This window comes from Trachypithecus francoisi, unplaced genomic scaffold (assembly GCF_009764315.1).
Source record: "Trachypithecus francoisi isolate TF-2019V2 unplaced genomic scaffold, Tfra_2.0 Contig00057_ERROPOS647011+, whole genome shotgun sequence".
In the NCBI taxonomy this organism is placed as follows: Eukaryota; Metazoa; Chordata; class Mammalia; order Primates; family Cercopithecidae; genus Trachypithecus; species Trachypithecus francoisi.
This window is the reverse complement of record NW_022680467.1, coordinates 60,674-76,101: the sequence shown is the minus strand read 5'-3', so window position 1 is coordinate 76,101 and position 15,428 is coordinate 60,674. Positions and strand designations below refer to the sequence as shown.

General features: G+C 43.5%; 1 protein-coding gene across 1 annotated transcript; it reads left to right on the top strand.

Annotated features, from left to right (window-relative positions):
- The first annotated feature begins 1,556 nt into the window (after nt 1-1,556).
- LOC117089073 (C-C motif chemokine 23) lies at nt 1,557-6,548 on the top strand. The gene is made up of 4 exons (XM_033219945.1): nt 1,557-1,711; nt 5,214-5,273; nt 5,749-5,863; nt 6,296-6,548. The coding sequence occupies exons 1-4, from the start codon at nt 1,636-1,638 to the stop codon at nt 6,405-6,407; spliced, it is 363 nt and encodes a 120-aa protein (XP_033075836.1). The 5' UTR covers nt 1,557-1,635; the 3' UTR covers nt 6,408-6,548.
- Nucleotides 6,549-15,428: the final 8,880 nt, after the last annotated feature.

Below are 15,428 nucleotides of genomic sequence, written 5' to 3'. Positions count from 1 at the left end.
ACCCCCAAACTCCAGGGAGGGGAGAGAGGCTGGAGATTGATCTGATCACTAATGGTTAACGATTTAGTCAAGCATGCTTCTGTAATAAAGCCTCCATAAAAACCTAAGAGAGTAGGCTTTAGAGAGTTTCCAGGTTGGTGAACTTGGAACACTGTTCAGTAGAGGCGCTGAGAGAGTGGCACACCTGGATAGGACACAGAAGCTCCAAACCCACTCCCCATGTCTTGCCCTATGCATCTCACTGACCTGACTGCTCCTAAGTTGTATGCTTTGTAATATAACCCTGTAAGTAAACTGTTCTTCTGAGTTCTGAGAGCTATTTTAGTAATTACAGAACCTGAGGAGGGGGTCATGGGAAGTTCTGATGTGTAGCCAAGTCAAAGAGAACTTGTGGGTAACCTGGGGACCCACTATTTGAGATAGGCATCTGAAGTGGTGCCAGTCTCATGGGACTGAGCCCTTAACCTCTGTAGTCTACGCTAATGCCAGGTAGTCTCAGAAGTGAAGCATTGAGAATAGTAGCAGAGAATATTAATGGGAGTTTTCTTTTGAAGGAATAATAAGATTCTGGCTATATTTTTGAAATAAGGCAAAAATACTTACTAATGAATTAGATATGGGGTATGAGACAAAGAGAGGAGTCAAGGATATCTCCAGACACTGGGCAAAGAATATTCCTTTTCAGGCCGGGCGCGGTGGCTCAAGCCTGTAATCCCAGCACTTTGGGAGGCCAAGACGGGCGGATCACGAGGTCAGGAGATCGAGACCATCCTGGCTAGCATGGTGAAACCCCGTCTCTACTAAAAATACAAAAACTATCCGGGCGAGGTGGCGGGCGCCTGTAGTCCCAGTTACTTGGGAGGCTGAGGCGGGAGAATGGCGTAAACCCGGGAGGTGGAGCTTGCAGTGAGCTGAGATCCGGCCACTGCACTCCAGTCCGGGCGACAAAGCGAGACTCCGCCTCAAAAAAAAAAAAAAAAAAAAAAAAAGAATATTCCTTTTCAGAGACTAAGTGCAGAATTGAGAAGGAAGGCGGGTTACCCCCACAAGGGGATACTTTAGCTCCCATGTGCTCATCCTTGCCCTACACTCTACCCATTATCTTCTAGAGTAGCTCAGCTTATACTAGACAATCATGCTGTGCAAATACACATTATGGGCTGTCCATCATGGGATGTCGTATGAGCTATGTTTACCGGCAGAGATCACAGTTCTACAAGTTGAAGTGTTCTCTCTGGTGGTCCCCATGTGTACAGGCTATTTGAGCATCTGAAGGTGTTTAGCTCCTGAGGAAAAAAAAACTCCACTGTTTAGAGGATGAATGAATCTCTCAGGGGGAAGGATCCATCATAAAGTATTTGCTGTCTCTGCCTGTACTTATTGGGACAATTTGGGAAGTCCACAAGACAGTCCAAGTCATCCTTGTCGTCTACTTCCTGTTGCATTCCCAGCATTGTTCTCATTTTAGAAAGAGCCTGGTAACTATCATAAGTCAAAAAACAGCATTCTGATCTCTGCCCCGTAACTTCCTGATCCTCCTCCTCTTATAAATACAAGGGCAGAACTGGCATCCCGGGGAGCCAGGAAGCAGTGAGCCCAGGAGTCCTCGGCCAGTCCTGCCTGCCCACCAGGAGGATGAAGGTCTCCGTGGCTGTCCTCTCCTGCCTCATGCTTGTTACTGCCCTTGGATCCCAGGCCCAGGTCACAAATGGTGAGTCCAGTGAGCTTTCTCCCAGGCGACCAGGTTCATGGTAACTCAAACTCTGCGGCAGAGACACATTGCCCTCCTGTAACTACTCTCCCTCCCAGACATGGTCATCGTACTCATTTAAAAGCAGCGCCAGAGTATAGACCTGGCTCTGTCTGCATGCTTTGGACCCTGGGAGGGGAATATACACATATGACTGGTCTAATGTGGGGCCAATTACTTCCCTTTTCACAGCAAAAATTACTTGATACCTTCCCTTAGCTGACATAGGACTATTAAGTGCTAGATTAAAAGAAGTGTAGTAAAATTACAAATTTGTAGAAAGAAGCATAGAATTGTATGATGTTAAAACTGTTACATACCATCTAGCATCATCTATAATATCATTTTGGAGAAGAAATGGAACCAGCCACACAAATGACTCAACCAAGGTCACCTAACCATCGTATTTTTTTGTTTAACAAATGCACTTCTAGTACTTCCTATGTACAGGGCAGGCACTGTTCTAAGTGTGCTACAGATATTAACACATCGATTCCATCTAACAACCCTGTGGGATATGTATTAGATAAAAAAATAAAAATGCAAATGTGTTACTTTTGTAGGGAGAAAACAAAACATCAATTTTTATATAGTTTTTCATATTATTGTTGACATTTTACAAATGAGAAAACTGAGGCACAGAACTTTAGATAACTTGGTAGATCACACAACTAGTAAGTGGTGGAATTAAAATATGAGCTAATTAGGAAGTAGTTATGGAAAGACAAGGCCATTTAAGATCGTTTTTTTACCTTACCCAAACCATGTTGAACATATTAAAATACACCCACACGCCTCATTACATATAATTCATTTAATGTAACCATATAAGAAATAAGTTGAAAACACTAGAAAGCAATTGGGGGACTAAGTTGGCAGCTGAATCGTTATTGCTAAGTCTTTATGTTTCAAAATGTTAAGTAAATATCAACTTTAAAGCTAGCTTTAAAATTATTAATAGTATATGTAATATAATTGTTAAATTATATTAAATGCATATTTAATGTAGTTATTAAATTATATTTAAAGTATATTTAATATTGTTATTGAATTATATTAAAAGATATTTAATACAGTCCTTGAATTATATTAAAAGATATTTAATATAGTTATTAAATTATATAAAAAGTATATTTATTTTTAATATATTAAAAGCATACTTATATATTATATTAAAAGATACATGCACATTTATGTTTATTGCAGCACTATTCACAATAGCAAAGACTTGAAGCCAACCCAAATGCCCATCAAGGATAGACTGGATAAAGAAAATGTGGCACATATACACTATGGAATACTATGCAGCCATAAAAAGAAATGAAATCATGTCCTTTGCAGGGACATGGGTAAAGCTGGAAACCATCATTCTCAGCAAACTAACACAGGAGCAGAAAGCCAAACACCACATGTTCTTACTCATAAGTGGGAGTTGAACACTGAGAACGCATGGACACAGGGAGGGGAACATCACACACTGGGGTCTGTTGGGGCGTGGAGGGAAAAAGGAGGGAGAGGATTAGGACAATACCTGGTGCATGTGGAAACCCTAGATGATGGGTTGATAGGTGCAGCAAACCACCATGGCACATGTATACCTATGTAATGAACCTGCACGTTCAGCACAGGTATCCCAGAACTTAAAGTAAAATAAAAGTAAATTTAATTAAGTTTAAAAAAGAAAAAGTATATTTAATAGTTATTACATTGTACTTAAAATATGTTTAATATAGTTATTAAATTATATTAAAAGTAAATATTTATTTTATTTTATTTTATTTTATTTTGAGATGGAGTCTCATTCTGTGGCCCAGGCTGGAGTACAGTGGCACAATCTTGGCTCACTGCAACCTCCACCTCCCGGGTTCAGACAATTCTCCTGCCTCAGCCTCCCTAGTAGCTGGGATTACAGGCACATGCCACCATACCCGGCTAATTTTTGTATTTTTAGTAGAGACGGGATTTCACCAGGTAGGCCAGGCTGGTCTCAAACTCCTGACCTCAAGTGATCTGCCCGCCTTGGCCTCCCAAAGTGCTGGAATTACAGGCATGAGCCACCGCACCCGGCCAAATTTTAAAGCTAGCTTTATTCTGTGATACAGTCAATTGTGGAAATAAACTAACTTTGAGGATTAAAATTAAAAAGAAAGGAAAAAAGTGTAAAGCTTAGTTTCATTTGCCTAACAAGCATAAGGCAGCTCCACAATCCCATTTCCAAAGCACTTGGCGCTAGATGAATTTTGGAACGCAGAATTTCTCAGGTTTTAAAAAGCTAATATGATATGATGCAGCAATTCTATTTCTGGGTATATATCCAAAATAATTCAAAACAGGTACATGAAGAGATTTTTGTACACCCATATTTATAGCAGCGTTATTGATGACGATAGCCAAAAAGTAGAAGCAAACTAAGTGCCCATCAAAAGGTTAGTAGATAAACAAAGTGTGATTTATACATACAACAGAATCTATTTGGCCTCAAAAAGTAAGGAGATTCCCTTGAATGTTGAAGTAAGAAAAGATAAAAATTTTTAAAAATTTAAGTAAGGAGATTCTGACACATGCTACAATGTGGATGACTGTCAAGGACATTATGCTAAGTGAAATAAACCAGTCGCAAAAGGAAAAATAGTGTACGATTCCACTCACATGAGGTACTTAGAGCAATCAAATCCACAGAGGCACAACATAGATAGTGGTTGTCAGGGATTAAGGGGAGGAAGAATGGGGAGTTGTTATTTAATGAATACAGAGTTTCAGTTTCACAAAATGAACAAGTTCTCTGAATGAATGGTCATGAAAATTGCAGAGTTATTTGAATTTATTTGATGTTATTGAACTGTAATCTTAAAATAGTTCAAAATGGCAAATTTTATATTATATACATGTGTATATATATATATAAAACCACAATTTAAAAATGATTTAGTAAAAACTTAAACATATATTGATGGTACTTATCCCTGATGAGGCCTGGGAACAATATTTTAATCAAACACAGCAATCTCCTGTAACAAACACATGAATATTTCTACTAACTGGGATGAATAATTACCATAATAGCTTCACTTCACTTAAGAGGATATTGTGCCACCATATGCGCTGATGAACACCTGTTGCCAGAGCACTGTGGATTCCAGAAATGTGTAGAGAGACTTGTAGACTATGTCACATCATGTAGATATTCCATTAACTGAACCATGTTAGATTTTGAGGTTGCTTTTAGTATTTCAGAGTCAACACAATGTTTTCATGTCTACATTTTGAAAATGTCCCTGAAAAGTCTCAGGGCCCTAAAGGAATAAATGGGCCAAGAGGCAGGCCTAGAACCCAGACAGGTGGTGGTGGTCCAGCTTCAGAGCCTTTCTGCCTCAGGAGGGGGATGAGCAACGGGGTGGGTGGAGATGCTGAAACAATGCCGTCACCCAGTGATTTCCTTCCCTGTCCTGTCTGTTTCTTACAGATGCAGAGACAGGGTTCATGATGTCAAAGCTTTCACTGGCAAATCAAGAAGTTCCGGACAGTAAGTGATCAGATACGGCCTATCTTTAAAAGCAGCCAGCAGGTGCAGGTCTGCACTATGGGATCCATTGTCCCTGTTTACAGTATGGGAGGAGAACGAGAGGGTCCTGAGGGTGGTGAACATCTCCAAGGAAGATCAGGATGGGCTAGGGGAACCCCCTCCATAGACGCCTTCCCTGTTCCCCTCTGGCTGCCCCAAGAGTCTGGTCCTTTGGGGCAGAAGGTGCTCTCTGATGCCTGCAGCTGTCTACAGATGCCTTCCCTTTCTGGGAGAAATGCTCTTGGTCCTGCTGTAGCCCACCCTGAGCGCCCTCAGACACACGGCTCAACTCTGGTGAAGATCTGAAGCAGGGAGATGCCAGCAAGTGCCGGCCGCAGAGGAGGAAACATCTCTTCTGAGCCATGTGCCTTCTCACCCTCCACAGTGCTCTGGAGGAGAAAGATTGGTCCTCAAACGATCCCTTCTCTTGTTGCAGGCTCTCATGCTATTAATGCTGACTGCTGCACCTCCTACATCCCAGGAAGAATCCCATGTTCACTCTTGGAGAGTTACCTTGAAACGAGCAGCAAGTGCTCCAAGCCAGGTGTCATGTAAGTGCCAAGCTCAACAAACATGTGTTGAGGGAGAAGGACTCTGTAGCATCTTGCAGGGAGGACCTGATAGATGGGTGTCCATCAGGGCCCATCCTCTGGATCCTGCCAGGTAAAGGGCATCTGTGTCCTTATAAGGATCCTGCAGGGCCTCAGGGATGAGACATTCCCAGGGGAAAAAGGGTGGGGAAGGAAGAAGAAAGCAGGCACAAGTCTATCCAAGGATGCTCGCATGAGTCACTAGGGAGTCCCACAGGCTGAGGGGGGTCTCAAGAGGACACTGGCCCTGAGTTGCCATCAGCAGAGAATGAAAAAAAAGAAACAAAACTGGCTGTGTTGACTGGGAAATCTGAGGGGCAGGGAGAATGGGGCCCCCGTCCCCATGTGCTGGACACACCTCAGTTTGTAACCTTTCTCCCCCTTGTTCCCCAGCTTCCTCACCAAGAACGGGCGACGTTTATGTGTCAGTCCCAGTAATAAGCAAGTTCTGGCTTGCAGGATAATGCTGAAGCTGGCCACACAGATCAAGGCCAGGAAGAACTGAACTTGTCAAGGCAAAGGGACACAAGTTGCCAGCCACCAACTTTCTTGCCTCAACTACCTTCCTGAATTATTTTTTTAAGAAACATTTATTCTTGTGTTCTGGATTTAGAGCAATTCATCGAATAAAGAGTTTCTCACTTTTTGTGTGTGATAGGACCTCTGTCACCCAGGCTGGAGTGCACTGGAACATCTTGCCTCACTGCAGCCTAACCTCCTGGGCTCAAGTAACCCACCTACCTCAGCCCTACAAGTAGCTGTGAAACAGGATGTTAAGACAGAGAAAAGAGACATACAAGGTGGGGAAGCTCAACAGCAACATAGGTTTATTGGACAGAGAAACCTGTGGAGGGGGAGCACCAACAAGTGCTGGAGCCCCTGTCCTGCTTCCAGACTGGTACAATTATAGGTCTGGACAGGGGAGGTGGGGCAGTGTGGCTAGCTGCCTGGCAGGATGTAATAAGTGAGGCACTTCCCGCAGTCAGGCAGTGTGGCCTGGGATCTGCTTGGCAAAATGTTTTTCATGGTCTGAGCCCCCATGGAAGTTTCCTCCCTGATCAGGGTGTACAAAACGGCAGGGGTTTACTTGATGGTGCCAGTTGGGCTAACACAGGAGAGTTCCCTGACCCCCTCACAGGACTTGTGACAGGGGTGTGGCTCGTTTGAAAGGCTGCTGCACACTCAAACCCCTTACGGGAGGGGGAACATGCAGACAGGCAGGTGCAGGAGCCAGGGTGAGTGCTTTTGGGCTCCAACCCCATTGTAGCATCTAGGGGTGCATTACAAGCAATGCCCTTTAGCAATTGCTTTTCATGGATAGCTATTCCATTCAGTGGAGAGTCAGGGTGACAGCCTTTTATACTCTCTTGGTACCCATGTCCTTGTCTTGCATCCAGGAAGAATCAGGTCACATCAACTTGAAGGATGGCGAAGGTGGGGATTTTACTGAGTGATGGAGTTCGCTCTCAGAGGAATGGATGCAGGGCTGGAAAGGGGATGGAGTGGGAAGATGATCTTCCCCTGGAGTTCAGCCATCCCACGGCTTATCTTCTCTCCCATCGTCCTCAGCCAAACTCCTCCTGACATTCAGATGCTCCTTCTCTTCTCTCCCTCTCTGCCATGCCATTTTGCTGCTCTGCTGCTCCTCTGTTCCCTGCTTGTAGAGCTTGGGGGTTTATATGGGCACAGGATAGGGGTGTGGTAGGCCACAGTGGTTTTGGAAAAGTCAACATTTGGGCGTGAAAATAGGAATGCTTGCTCCCACTTAGGACCATGGAATTCTAGGCTTCAGTGTGGGCCTTCGTTGGGGAACTGCCTCTTCTACCCCGGGTATTTCCTTGTCTGTATCTGTATCATTTCCCCCCTCTAAGAGGCCCATCTAATTGCCATTAAATATGGATGCTGATCAGTCTTAACTACTTCCTGCTGACGGGGACATTGTTTTGGGGAAAACAGAAGTCAGATTCCTCCCAGAGGTCTATATAAGGGTCCCTGGGGAAGGGGAGTCATCATCCAAGGCTCCAGTTGCCTGACCATTTGGAGTTTGATGACCTCAAACTTGAGAGAATAAAACAAGTTTTATAAGGTGTTAAGTATGCATGGGTTAAACATGTGTATTATACAAGGAAATAATCTAGTGCCAAAGATTACAGAAATAGGAAATGTAATATACTAACAACATTGTACCCTAAGATGTTTCACCTTGGTGAAAGAAATTAAGACTTGTAGGGGTGTAGTTAAATTTTAGAAGAGAGATAACTGCTCTTGCCACATTTGTAGGAGTTAACAGATGAACCTTGGGAATCCTGGGGTTTGTGGGTTTGCATGGTGGCCCTTAAAGCTTCTGCCTCTTTCTCGTGGTTCCCTATCTCTACTGTAAAAGACCAAGGTGGCCACTTTCAGGAGGTCTCCTAAGGTACTCCCTGATGCCAGGGCCCATTTCTGCAACTTACCCCTGATATCAGGGGCTGCCTGAGTAATAAATTTATCATTTAGGATTAGTTGTCCCTTGACAGAATTAGGACATAGAGACCTATGCTTTACAAAGGACCCTCTTAGCCTCCCCAAGAAGGCAGTGGAATTTTCATTAAAACCCTGGTCTACTATGGATATCTTGATATAGTGAAGAGGCTTAGTTCTAGCCCTACGTAAGCCCTCTATTACGCACACCTGAAACTGTCTCCTCTTCCATTCTCCCATCTTGTCACTGGAATCCCATTTAGGGACATTCATTGATACTGCTCTTTCAGTTGGATAATATTCACCACCTTTCCTGGGTGCTACATGTGACACAAACCTCATCCCTAGATCTCTCTGTCACTTGCAGAGTGGCCTGTTTCTCAGTGTTAGTCAGGGTTTGGTTCAAAATAACATCACATCTTCCTAGGAGAGTTCAAATACTTGGGTTAAATTCTGGAAAGCCTTTATATATCTTTCAGGCTCATCTGAAAGCTTGCCAACATCTCCCTCAATTTCCTTCAAGTTCTGTAGAGAGAAGGGCACCTGGACCTTACTGGGGCAAATTCACCAGGCATCTGTTGGAAGGGAAAGAATGAGACTGGGGCTTGTCTAGGGTGAGAATTTCTAGAAGGGGGCAAGTGAAAGACTGAAGCTGGATAAGGAGGATGGGGTGGACCTGGAGGAGCAGGGCTGGAGAGAGCTTGTTCCTCTGCTGGGGATACCTCTGGGATTTGTTTGTTTAGTTCCCTGGGATTGTCCCTTGCAGCCTCTCCCGAGATGGTAAATAGGTCTGGATTAATTCTACATTGTCAGCAAAGGTCTGGGTTGCCCAGCAAGGTATAGAAAGCCTGCACATATGGGGCCTCAGAGTGTTTGCCCTCACGTTTACAGAAAAGCTCCAACTGCTGGATGGTATCAAAATGAATGGTTTCTTCCTGAGGCCAAGCCAGTCTTTCATAATTTGCCCAAACCTTTGTGCAGAGGGCTATGAGCCATTTTCCTCCAGAGTCTGAGGGTCAAAGCAGTCCCAGTGGTTCAGGATACACTCCAGAGGAGTATAAGCGGGGAGTGGTGAGGACAGCTGATTGCCCATTCTGAAAGGCAAGAAATAGAGGTGACCCTCATTTCCTTCCCTTCTTTTAGTGATAACTCAGGTTGTGATGGAGAGAAAGCAGGCATCCCCCTTGCCTCTTCTATCTTTCTGTCCCCCTTGTCCTAGTGACCTTGGCAGGTGCCACCCATGGGTGCCAAAGTGGCTTTTACTCATGTTAACAGGGGGGTCTAGGGGGTGAGAATATCCACTCTTACACAGTATGCCCTATTTCCCTTGCTGCCAACAACCTTTGAGTTCCCTGGGCCTCATCTATGTCATGGAGCATCGCCTCCTTTCATGAAGCAAGGGTTTAGTCAGCAGGAATTGGTCCTTCCCATTTACACTGTGCTTGTTGCCCAGCTTTGGATCCCTCAGATCTGGTTTTCCTTTCTAGGGCCCCAACCTGAAGCCCTAGATTGAATATACCCTGCCCTCTTGGTACCCAGGTCCTTGTCTGGCATCCAGGAAGAATCTGGTCATCGTTCAAGAAGACTTGAACGATGGTGAATGTGGAGATTTTATTGTATGATGGATGGGGCTCTTATGGGATGAATGCGAAGCTGGAGAACGGATGAAGTGGGAAGATGATCTTCCCTTGGAGTTTAGCCATCCCGCGGCTGATCTCCTCTTCAACTGTCCCCAGCCGAACTTCTCCTGACATTCAGATGCTCCTTCTCATCTCTCCTTCTCTGCCACTGCCGTTCTTCTGTTCCTCTGCTCATGGAGTTTGGGGTTTAATCGGTAAAGAGGCAGAACTGTTGGATCTGCCTCTTTTCTAAGATCCTGACACCTCTCTCTTTCCTTTGGGTAAAAGTAATATTGGCTCTCTTTCCCTTTATGGAGGTCTAGCTGTCAGATGGACACAAGATAGGGGTGTGGCAGGCCAGAGTAGTCTTGGAAAAGGCAACATTTGGACGCAAAAACAGAAATGCCTGTTCCAATTTAGGGCTGTGGGTTCCCAGGCTTGAGGGTGGGGCATTTGCCAGGGAACTGCCCGCTTCTACCCAGTATTTCTCTGCCTCCTGTCCATATCAGCTGGGACTGCAGGTGCATGCCACCATACTTGCTAATTCTTTTTGTTTGAAGAGACAGGATTTGAGATTATGTTGCCCAGGCTGGTCTTGATCTCTTAGGCTCAAGTGATCCTCCTGCCTCAGCCTCCCAAAGTGCTAGTATTACAAGTGTGAGCCACCATGCCCAGCCTTTACTTGAATTTTAAGAGGAAAAAGAAACTAAAGGAATTACTGAACTTTGGATAAGCATTATCTTCAAAACAAGAGGCATCATAATACAATTTAGAAAGCTAAAAATATTCCTCATCCAATTTAGATTGAATATGCATCAAAGATGTATTTAACTCATTAGTGAGTGAACTATTAAAATAATTCAAAAATCATTTGAATAACAGCGATTTGTATAGTTTATGGGGATGGTGTTCTGAAATAAGTTTGTTAAATTAGAGCACACATTATTACCCTGTGGATAGGGCAATAGAAAAACCTGCAACGGTGGGATTATCTTTTTTAATAGACAGAAATCATTTGCATCTGGCTACACACACGTTTATAATTTAACATGTACTTTCTCAGAATCTGGGGCTTAATCAATGGTAAACAGAAAATCAATCAAAAGTTCATTCCCCTACGGATTTAAGGAATCCCAGGGTGGGCCTTTTAGTCAACATTGTAATATGACCTTGAAAACCGTGCAGTCATCCTTTTACCTAATTCTTTCTTTTTTTTCTGAGACAGAATCTTGCTCTGTCACCTAGGCTGGAGTGCAGTGGTGCAATCTCGGCTCACTGCAACCTCCGCCTCACGGGTTCAAGCAATTCTCCTGCCTCAGCCTCCCTAGCAGCTGGGATTACAGGCACTGGCCACTATGCCCGGCTAATTTTTGTATTTTTAGTAGAGATGAGGTTTCACCATGTTGGCCAGGCTGGTCTCAAACTCCTGACCTCGTGATCTGCCTGCCTTGGCCTCCCAAAGGGCTAGGATTACAGGTGTGAGGCACCTCGCCTGGCCCCTTTTACCTATTTCTAAGTTTTTTATTAGGTGTAAATTTAGTTTGCAGGGCAAGTTATTCGAGTTACTGGTGGCAAATCTGTACAGGTCTGCAGCAACCTCAATTCTTCCCTCCTCAGGAGAAAGAATTCAAATGAGGAGCCCAAGCGAGAAGAGACTGAGGAAGTGTTAGAGCAGGAGTGAAAGTTTATTAAGAAGCTTTACAGGCCGGGTGTGGTGGCTCATACCTGTAATCCCAGCACTTCGGGAGGCCGAAGTGGGAGAATCACTTGAAGTCAGGAGTTCGAGACCAGCCTGTTCAACATAGTGAAACACCATCTCTAATAAAAATTAGCTGGGTGTGGTGGCAGGCACCTGTAACCCAACCTACTTGGGAGGCTGAGACAGGAGAACTGCCTCAGCCCAGGAGGCAGAGATTGCAGTGAACCGAGACCATGCCACTGCACTCCAGCCTGGGTGACAGAGTGGGACTCTATCTCAAAAAAAAAAAGAAGAAGAAGAAGAAAAGAAGGTTTAGGGCAGGAATAAAAAGAAAGTAAAGTACGTTTGGAAGAGGGCCAAGCAGAGACATTTTGGAGGTCAAGTGTGGGGTTTGACCTTTTGAATTGGGGTTTTACATGTTGGCATACTTCCGGGGTCTTGGGTCCCTTCTCCCCGATTCTTCCCTTGGGGTGGGAAGCACTAGCGCAATGCCCTGCTTGGGAGGGGAGCATGTGCAATGTGTTTACTGGAGATGTATGCATGCTCACTTGAGGTGTTCTTCCCTTTACTGATGGAATGCCCCCAGAACGTCCTATACGAGTTAAACGCCACCATTTTGTCTCTTGGTGCGCATGCATGAGCTCAATCGCCCAACTCCTGGGATCTTATCAGGAAGCTGCTGATGACGAGTTTCAGGTTTTTTCTATCTATAGGCACAGCCTTTCCCTGGTGCTAGCTGCAACCAATTATTATTCTAGAAAGACAGTTAACAGCCCCCTGACCATCACCTGATGGTCACCTGACATTCCTGGTTGGGAGGAGCCCCTCCTGCCCTGTTTATGTATGACTAGCTACCTACAGTAACAATTTGTAAGAGATTTCACCTCTAAACTTAAAGAACATTAAGAAAAACATTTAAAGATGTAGTTAATATTACTTACATATACATCTCTATTAAAGTATATAAATTTATATGTACAATTAGTATGCCTTGGAAAACTGTCTCCTAAAATTCAAAAGACAGCACTGAATTCTAAACAATTCTAAACAACAACAAAATATTTTTATTTGAAAAAAAGGTTTAAGCACTATGCTTACTTTTAGTGTGACTTGTCTAAGAAATCAGTAGGAGAAAACTGATCAATAACCAAATAACCTTTATAACACTAAATCACAACTGTGTTAGAAGAACACCCCCAGAGGATGATAAAAGCTTGGAATTATTATAACCCTAAAGAAAGTAAACACACATCTACATTACATCTTATCTCCTCCCTACTAAAAGAGCTAATCTTGAAGTGTTAACTACAGTTTAGGAAACAGTGTTTTGGCTGGGTGTGGTGGCTCACACCTGTAATCCCAGCACTTTGGGAGGCTGAGGTGGGAGGATCACTTGAGCCCAGGAGTTGGAGGTTATAGTGAGCTATGGTTAAGCCACTGCATCCCAGTCTGGGTGACAAAGCAAGACCTAGCTCAAGAAAAAATTTTTAAAACAAAAATAAAAACTCTCTTTTATCATTTGCCCAGATGACACAACTTTGTCATTTACTTAGTTTTTAACCCATGATAACCTCATGTAGATTCTTATTTTCCTACAATTTTTAATTGACCTTGTTAAATCAACCTTAGCCTAAAGGTGCTTTCTCACTTATTTTAAGTTCAGCCTAAAGGTTTCTCTGTACATAGTGAACTGTAACCTGAATAGAGGTGTAAACAGGCTGTAACCTACTCGTGTGCCAATCACTGAGTTTTGGCCAATCAAAGGGGACCAACTATTCAAACCATGTTTGAATAAGGTAAACGCCCAGCTGTAATATATTCAGCTGTTTCTGTACCTCACTTCCGTTTTCTGTGATCACTTTTCTTTTTCTGTCTATAAATCTACCACGCAGCTATACTGGAGTCTCTATGAACCTACTCTGGCTCAAGAGGCTGCCTATTTGCGAATTGTTCTTTGTTCAGTTAAACTCTGTTAAATTTAATTTGGCTAAGGTTTTTAACAACCTTTTCTCTTATTAACCAAGAGAGAAATGCTTGTCTTCCTTTCATTATCATCATTCTGCATTTGTACTTGCAGACTCACACCATTTGTTTTATGGTAATGAAACCAACTTTGCAAAAATTATAACAGTGAGAAAACCATGACAACGGGAAGATCTGATCTAGCCCACTCCCTTCTTGCCTTTAGCTTTCAAGCTGCCAGACATTTAGTTTACAGTTTAAATGATTAGCCCTTCCCCAAAACTCAACCACTTTTGTAAAGCTAATGAAAGACTACCAGGCTAGGAGGATAGAGGAGCCTGAATTTTGCTAAGGTGGAAGTGTAGACATAAATGATTGCCAGCCATTATTGCGGAGGTCACAAGATATGCAACTTCCCCAATTTCTCTGCAGATAACATCACTATTGTAGAACCTAAGATTGGCCTTCTGAGATATCTTTTCAGGATTTTTTTTTGCATTGAGACACTGATGATGGCTCCACCTGGACCCAACAACAACTCCTGCGGCACCACCCAGAAGCCATTCAGCCTACAGGAGATGAATTTCCCACACCTCTATGATTGCACCCCCCAAGCACCCTTTGCCTAGCCACATTCATCCCCTCCCCCAAACTACCTTTCAAAAACCTTTAACCTGTGAGTCTTCGATGAGATTGATCTGAGTAATAACTCTTTACTGCAATGTGATGGTTTTTGTGCAGCAGGTACAGTAACTATCTCATCCTTGGAGACATTCTTCAAGGACCTTGTAACTGTACACTTGGAAGTGTGTTAAGGGGGTAAATGTCATGTTATGTGGCTGATTTGTTTTGTTTTGACACAGGGTCTCACTCTGTCCTCCAGGATGGAGTACAGTGGCGTGATCATAGGTCACTGCAGCCTGAAGCATGCCTAGGCACAAGAAATCCTCCTGCCTCAGACTCTCAAGTAACTGAGACTGTAGGCATGTGCCACCAAGCCTGGCTTTTTTTTTTTTTTTTTTTTTTTTTTTTTAGTAGAAACGAGGTCTCGCTATGTTGCTGAGGCTGGTCTGGAGCTCCTGAGCTCAAGCTTAAGTGCTGGGATTACAGGCATGAGCCACTGCACCTGGACATGTTTTTTAATGTCACATACACACACACACACACACACACACGCCTTGTTGTATGGGGGCAGAGGAATGATGAGAACCATTAAATAAATAAGCATTTAAAATAGAATGTGACTGGTGGTATCATAGATTTATGCTGATAGATGCTGTGGAAACACTGAAAAGGGACACCTGGCCCAGCCTAGTGGGAGCCAGAGCCAAGAAGTCTTTCTGGCAGAGGTGACTGCTAAGTAGAGTTAATGGGTTGCTAGGAATTCATATTGCACAGGGTCAATTTATCCATTGGGCATTTAGTATTGGGGTCCTGAAAAAAAATTCACTCCAAAAGAAAAAAGTATAAAATCTAAATTAATAGGTGCATCACTATTTAAACTTAATATGCATTTAAATGCCATTATATTAGAAAATAGAGGAGTTGTGCATATAAGGAGAACCCTATTCTGAAGGACTTTCTACACTCACACACAAACTTTGGAGTTGACTGAAGTCCATGAGAAGCCACTGGCAGATTCTGTTTGAAAAATCACAGCCAAGTTCGCAGATTAGAGAATTAAAGGCCACCCTTTATCATCGACTTTGGAGGCACTTGAAGGTCCAAGATGGGGTGGTTAGTGCTTGACATGGCATCATCAGTGCTTGGGAAGGTCTTCTGGCCT